The sequence below is a fragment of the Pseudochaenichthys georgianus genome, chromosome 3 (genome assembly GCF_902827115.2).
Source record: "Pseudochaenichthys georgianus chromosome 3, fPseGeo1.2, whole genome shotgun sequence".
NCBI lineage: Eukaryota > Metazoa > Chordata > Actinopteri > Perciformes > Channichthyidae > Pseudochaenichthys > Pseudochaenichthys georgianus.
This window is the reverse complement of record NC_047505.1, coordinates 11519185-11526818: the sequence shown is the minus strand read 5'-3', so window position 1 is coordinate 11526818 and position 7634 is coordinate 11519185. Positions and strand designations below refer to the sequence as shown.

General features: G+C 37.4%; 1 protein-coding gene across 1 annotated transcript; it reads right to left on the bottom strand.

Moving 5' to 3' along the window:
- Nucleotides 1-588: 588 nt before the first annotated feature.
- Nucleotides 589-7160, bottom strand: phospho2 (phosphatase, orphan 2). The gene is made up of 4 exons (XM_034104743.2): nt 7085-7160; nt 6441-6518; nt 6120-6214; nt 589-3942 (listed from the first exon to the last, which is right to left on the bottom strand). Exons 2-4 carry the CDS (start codon nt 6509-6511, stop codon nt 3377-3379), a joined length of 732 nt encoding a protein of 243 aa, XP_033960634.1. The 5' UTR covers nt 6512-6518; nt 7085-7160; the 3' UTR covers nt 589-3376.
- Nucleotides 7161-7634: the final 474 nt, after the last annotated feature.

Sequence of the window (7634 nt, the reverse complement as noted above, 5' to 3'; positions counted from 1 at the left end):
TGATTGCAATGTAATCCAGCTCAACACCATCTGCTGTTTGAATGCAATGCAGTTTTTCTCGTCACTGAGGTGGTAAAAGTACTTAGATCTTGAACTTGAGTATAATTAGAAGTACCAGAGTGTATCTCATTGTTACTCAAGTAAAATTACAAGTATTAGCATCAAAATATACTTAAAGTGCCAAAAGTAAAAGTAGTCATTGTGCAGATTAGTCAATTTCAGAATAATATATAAGATATATATGATATGTTTGATTATAGTTATCGATGAATTAAAGTGTTCTCAAACTGGTAAATGTGCAGCTAGTTTGAATGACTTTGTATACTGCAGGCCAGGGTAGCTTGTGGATTTACTCCAGGTGGAACTAAAGTCTGATTTAAATGTTGATCATATTTCACATCATTAATCCAAATCTGTAAAGTAACTAAAGGTATTAAATAATTAGTAAAAGTACACCATTTACCTCTGAACTGTAGTGGAGTAGAAGTACGAAGTATTGTACCTCTAAATTGTACTAAAGTATAATACTTGAGTAAATGTACTAAGTTACTTTACACCAATAGAAAAAGTAAATAAAGACTAAAGGGATCCAAGAGGTTTCTGGTTTTAATTGCATCCTTAGAATCACAAGATTAAGAAAATACACATTTCACATTATGTTTCATGACAATGTCAACCAAAATCTCTCAACACATGTTTCCATGAACATTAAGGTTGTCAAAGCAATACTCTATCCAGGTGCTTTACTAGATATGGACAAAGTCCTACAGTATGAATATTCTAATATTATCCAAGAAAAAGTCTCCTAGTAATCTGGATATTAATTATTGAATAAAACATGGAGCCTTCTCACATGAGTGAACCATGGATGGATGAAAAGACAGCTGTTCAGAGACCAGGACCTTTTGTTAATTCAGCGTAAACAATAGGTTGAGGTTTTTGCAATATAGCCAACTTGGAGGTAACATGATGAGGTTAATCCAAACCTGTTATAAACGATCACACAGGACTACAAACGACATATAAAATAGGGATGGGAATTTGAAAGCAAATTTATATTCGAATATTCGACCCCCAAAAAACGGTTAACCGATTAACCGAAATGTACATATCCTATAAAAATGTGGGAAAAATGTTTACGAAAAAAAAAAAAAAGATTTAATTTTGAAAAATAAATAAATACATGTTCAAATAAGTAAACAAACCAAGTCGAATTTGTCAAATGTATTGAACTGGTGATCACTGTTTGGACAGTTGACAGCTATAGGCCTACAGCTTTCATGCTTAAAACATAACTTGGTTTTTAAATTAATGAGGGATCAAACATGAACAACATAACGGGTTAGGGTAACGTAGCCCTATTACAACAGAGATCAACAACCTATAACAGGGCCTATGCACATATGTCATTATGCATGTATGACCCTCTCAGCTGGAATGTGGGCATAAGATGAGCTTTGAGTCTGCGTGATCTGCGTGTAGGGAGGGGCAGCAGCCATATCATTGGCTAGAACTAGCTAGATCTGATGGATTTGGACATAAACGCGAGTGAAGTATAACCGGACGCGAGAGAGAGAGATCAGCACCTGCAGCTCTGCCCGCTGTGAGGGACCCGTGAGCGGAGCAAAACACACCTTTAGACGTCAACTAACACATTTAGCTATGGCACTGTCATACATTGAATTATTCCATTTGATAATATGTAATCAACTTAGATACCCCTAACAAAAAAAGAAAATATTCGAATATTTGATTAATCGTTCCCATCCCTAATATAAAACAGTCAAAATCACCAAAAGGCAGGGAGGTGCACTGCCACAGAGAAGCACACACACACATTTTAAAAAGACCAAAAATATAGTTCAACCAATGAAATACCTAAAAAGCTATGTGTTAAGTTATGTGCGTGTATGATATGATCTTAAAATCATATTTGTATTAAAGGTTATTCTTTCTGTTTTGAGATTCAGAAACATTAGACAATTTTGGTAAATAAAAAAAAAAGTATTTGGCACAATAGTTAATAATAATTTAATTTTAACAGCATATAGGAAAATAAGTCATGATCACAAATTCAGTTTACTTTTACAAAGAACAGAACCATGTTACACTAGTATGTTCCTATTATGACAAGTCGAAAAGGCCTATTGCAATTCAATACAAGTCATAGTAGTTTGTTTATTTGTATGTTTTACAGTGTTTTTCAAGAAGCATGTAAGTTAGATGAAGTGCTCTGCAGAGGTTGCTAATTATAAACTCTTATTTATATACTGTTGACATTGAGCAAGGGGATAAAGTATTGCATTTCAGTGTGTTTAGAATATTGTGATAACATCTGTTGATAGCTGTGGTTAAAGCTACCTTGTAGTTGTAAATGTATTTTAGATTTTTGTATAGAGTGTCTTCAAATGCCTTCACAATGTGACAGCAACAATAAATACCTGCAAATCTACCGGTCCGCGCTTTCATTGCGCGTCACCAGAATCTTCCACAAGCTGCTGGGTTGCGGCCTGTACACAACTCGCGAACGCTCATGAACTGTTAGCGCGGGGAAACTGCGGCGTGCAAAAGTGCGCCGCATTTGCACATAAGATGAGGCCCTACACACTGCTCGTGTTCTGCGTGTAGGGAGGGGCTGCGGGGCTGCGGCCCTGCATACTTCTTAACACGTGGGTGGATCTATTTTGAGTTTTTTAAGTTCCTTACTCTTGCTGGCTTCAAGAGATTTTTGTGGGCGGAAAAATATACTTATTTGTCAAAAGTTGAAAGAGAAGTTTGGTACTTCTACAATGTCGATCATCCAAAAATGGAGATCCATTAGCTTAGCGTAGCACGAAGACTGAGAGCACAGGGAATTGGCTTGCTTGACTCCATCTGAAATAAGAAAAAACGTAACATTAAAAAAGCTGATTTTAGAAAATGTAAAATGTATATTTTTATTCAGCACCAGTTGCCATTAAACAGCAGCCCTATCTGCTCAATGTATTTCTGCTCTAACTCTAACTGTATCCTTCATTTGATGGGAAAGTTCAAGACTAACTAAGTTGCAAGTTAACCCAGTGTCTCGAACAGGTTTTTTTTTGTAAACTTTGATCACTAAATTTCAGTTCAATGTAAACATTGATTTTGTACTGTATTTTTTTGAGTCCAATCTTGTTCGACTGGTAATTACTGTTTTTCAAAGTAAACACCACATCTCAAGGGATTTAATGATGAGTGAAAACATTTTAGAAACAGAATTGTACTACTTTCTCAACCATTTGAAAAACAAAAATCCAACAATTATGGGGAGGAGCATGTGCCCTCTACAGTACAGACTACATTTGTTTCCATTAGTGCTACCACTTAGGATTGGACCAAGTTTTCTACTTCATGGCTAAAACTTGATACTTGCTTTCAGTTCCTCAAGGATGTCAGTGCCACTGCTCCAGGCTATGACTTTAGCTCTCAGAGAAGAGTTATCTTTCTGATCTTGCAGTGTGACCAGCAGTTTCTCCAGGGTGTACCCCTTCCTGGGCATCACAAAATCATTCCCTCTCAGACAGGAAGTGGGGCAGAAATCATTCCTGCCATCCCCTGAGTAAAATACCTGCTCGTACTCTACCCCTCTATCGGACTGCTCTGACAGATACACCTCCAGAACCTTTTTCTTGCAGAGGTTTACGGAGCATTGATCACAGTCATGAGAGTGGTAGTTCTGCACCTCCATGTACCCGAGCTCGTTGAACTTAGCTGGGTTGGTGTAAACCTGATCGATGGCTGCGTGGAATCCAGATGCCTGGATGATCCAGTCTATGAACAAGGAGTTGGAGTCAGAAATGACGATACAGTCAATGGTGCTTTTATGCTCTGAAATGAAGGTCAGCAAGTCTTTCATCCCAGCTGTGAAGGGGATGGTCTCCATAACGCTGCGGATGCTGTCGGGGCTGACCTCCTGCTCTCCTGGTTGGACAGACAGAAAAATGATCAGAGAGCTGAGATTTAACGGTCTGTATGGAAGCACATTTCTACCAGTCAAAAATAATTGAAAACCTAGCATTGTGATGGAAAAAAATGCCAAACATCTTTAAATAACTTAATATATCAAAATAATCAGACATTTATTTCAAAAATAATGACCGAGTATCGGGGGGGAAAATGACTTTGTAAACTCATTATTTAAGGATATTAAGTCATTGTTTTGAGTACGTTTCTCTTTACTATGGGATACTAAGTCACTATTTTGCAATTACTATATTTTTGGGGATATTTTAAGTAATTATTTATAGAGGATAAACCATTACTTGGAAATATAGCATCATTTAGTCACTATATTGCAATAGGAGTTCAGTGTTTCCCCTATATACAAATAGTGGCGGCGCAGCGCCGCTGCTGAAATATGCGCGCCGCTGCTAGGGGGCGCCAGCTAGGTACCCAAAAAAATAAATAATTAAAATAATAATAAGTGGCGACCCTTTTTCATTTTTGATTATTTGTTATGTGGATTTGTAGTATTTGTGTTACTGTATGTTCAATAAAGGTGTATTTTTGCTAAATGTTGAGACATTGCCACTGTATGTACTAGGCAGAGCCGATTTTTGGTATCGGGCACCAGATCTGGGGGGCGCTGCGCTGGTAGCTCTGGGAGGGAAACAACATTTTTGACCATTGGCGCTCATCCTAATTTTCGGCCTTGATGTAACAACATTCATAATTAAGTCAATGTAACACCCTTTTCACCCCGGTTACACTTTCCATTTGCCCTGTACGATGGGCGCTGTAAGTGATGAAAGTGGGGGATGTTGGCTTATCAGGCGCCTGCAGCTCACAGCCAAAGTGCGAGCGTGGGAGCGAGCGAGCGAGGGGGAGAGAGAGAGAGAGAGAGGGCGCACCGGTACCGGCGCTGTTGTTATTAGAATCTGGTGCTATCTGCGCTAACAGATATAAGAAGTAGATGTTTCTACAACCAGGGAGGAGGAGAGCTCTCCTGTCAGACTGAGAGGCTCAGTGAGGTAGATAGTGTTTATATAGTTCAATTCAGTCCAAGTTATCTCAGTGGGTCTCAAACATTTTGACCACAAATTATGTAAACACATATTTCCAAGGCACTCCTTTATAATTATTAGGATAAATAAAAACAGGTTTGAAATCATTCCAATGTATACTATAGGGCAGTAAACCAAAAATATCGTTTAAAGTTGGAGAGATACAAAAATATGCATAAATAAATGTTAACTAGGTAAAATAAGATATGAATGAACAACAAAAATAAAATAAGTGACATGTATTTGTTATTGGCTATGGGTTATTGGTTATGTTCACATACTTATTTGATTATTAAAATGTAAACCGATCTTTTTCATATGGGTGTTTTAGAGTTGTACCCCCTAGATCAGGTCTCTAGTAATTGTGTGCTCAAAGTGCACCAGATTGAAGCATTTTACTTTAAAATGTTAAAAAAAAATCTTCCCGGGGGGGGCATACCCCTGGACCGCTCTAGAGGATGTGACGTCCACCCCCCAATTAAAACAATACTGAATACATTTGAAGCCATTTTGACAGATATGACCTATGTCAACAAGTTTCTGTTTTTTGTAGTGTATTTGCCTTTTGTAGAGATTTTTCATTTATCCTTTACATATAAAATCTAGGGCAGCAAATTAGCTAGAACCGGCCCTGGTACTAGGCCTCAAGAGCCTTTCTTGTGCTGACACATAGAAACAAATTGGCGTGGCGCACTTCGCACGCGCACACACTAAAAAATGCCATGCGCTCCGCGCTCACATTATACTGGGCCCACGTGCCTTAGCACCGCTGCTATGACTCCATCCTAGGGGAAACACTGGGAGTTCATACATTTGAGATACAAAGTAATGGTTTTGTGTAAGTATTTCATAAATATGATACATTAAGTCAATATTTTTGCCAAATTAAATTATTATTTGAGATACTAACTAAAGCAATATTTGAAGGTACCAAGACATTTTCCTTAAAATGACCTACAGGGGTTTTTATCTCACATTGTCAGAAAACGGCTTCCATAGGTTGAAAGTCCAAATAAAAGGTTATTGATCAAATGTTTAGCAGCTTTCTAGTTGTATGAATGAATGAGTTGCCAGCAAACAGGATAGTATGCTCACCTATGTACTTCATCACTCTGCCCATGAACTCAGTCCAGTGGCCTTTTCTGTAGGATTTCTTTACAGAGTCAGGAAGAGTCTGAGAGGGAAGGCTTCTGTGGAGAGTAAAACAGGAAAGATCCACAGTGGCTAACATTGTTGCTTGATATTAAAATATATGAATGAATATTTCCTCTGCATATTTTAACTTTATCTTGAACCTGTCTGTGAATAGTCAAACATTTGTATACATTTTGCAGGAGTATAAAAAATACTACCAAACCTGTTTTTTTTAATGAATTTTTGTATTGATTCATAAATTCATTAAATCATATTATTTACCTTATCACCCAAGTGTCACTGTTGTCATCAACCACAGTGTGGTCAAAGTCAAACACCATCAGAGTCTTCATTTTTCAGCTGAAATAAAACATTGGGTCAGATATAGAAAATTGTACAAGAAGTGAAGAAGATATGATTATTATTATTATTATTATTATTATTATTATTATTATTATTATAGTATAGTTGTACTACGCACGTTATCTCGTTCATGACACTAGGGTTTGGTCAGTTAACAACATTATTTGTTGCACTGTCACCTTATCTTCCGCAGGAAGATAAGAACAAACTGTGACTGTACCAAACAACTTCAATAAATCGCCAAACTATTATATGCCGACTGAACCACAGGTCCTGTATCAACCCTAATATGGTGTAAGTTATTTTCTAATAAATGTATACGATTAATGAAAAACGCATTGGGTTTTAAATGACGCATTTTTATTAGAGGTCTGGTGTAACTTCGCCTCCATACAAATCATCGGCCTAGCCTCTCTGCTAACCCCTCTATTAATATTATACTCCAGCTATCAAGATCCGGCTCAGGGGGAAAACAGGGGTAGCGATAGTTGTTGTACTACACTATCTATCACGTTCACATACGTAACATGCATAATGTTGGATAAAACTGTGATGAAACTGACCTGAGTCTGTATGACATCGGTCCACGGCTCTGACTTCCTACCTGTCTTCTTGTCTGTCGCACTATACGATGTGAACTTGATCTCATTACCGCCTCCTGCTGGTGAAGGGCCGCTTTTAAAATGACTTGCTGTTATCATAGCAGCAGTTCCCGTAATAACTTCAGACTCTTGGCTATATATAAATATCCCATGTAAAACTACCAGACTTTGAGAAATTATACTTGTCTTTGTAATAGTGTTATAGTTTGCAACTGTGTAATAATGCTGCCAAAATAATGTAACTACATGTAATCAAGTAGGCTGTTGTTAAGTACACATTTGAGGTACTTTTGTTTTACTGGAGTCTTCTTTTTCATGCCACTTAATACAAACATTGTACTATATACTGCACCACAATTATGTTACAGCTTCAGTAACTGTACACATTTGGATTTTCGTGCCAAAACCATTTTAATGATCGACAGAAAACCCATTAGATTGATTGATAAACTATTTTGATAATACTTTGTTCAAACAAATGTCATGATGCCAAGCCAGGGTGTTACATTTA

What these genes read in the sequence shown, in the direction of transcription:
- phospho2 (XM_034104743.2), bottom strand. Translation starts at nt 6,511, where the DNA reads ATGAAGACTCTGATGGTGTTTGACTTTGACCACACTGTGGTTGATGAC. An exon ending in AGTGACACTTGGGTGATAAG is followed by an intron (nt 6,215 to 6,440) that starts GTAAATAATATG and finishes TACTCTCCACAG; the next exon opens with AAGCCTTCCCTCTCAGACTC. An exon ending in CAGAGTGATGAAGTACATAG is followed by an intron (nt 3,943 to 6,119) that starts GTGAGCATACTA and finishes CTGTCCAACCAG; the next exon opens with GAGAGCAGGAGGTCAGCCCC.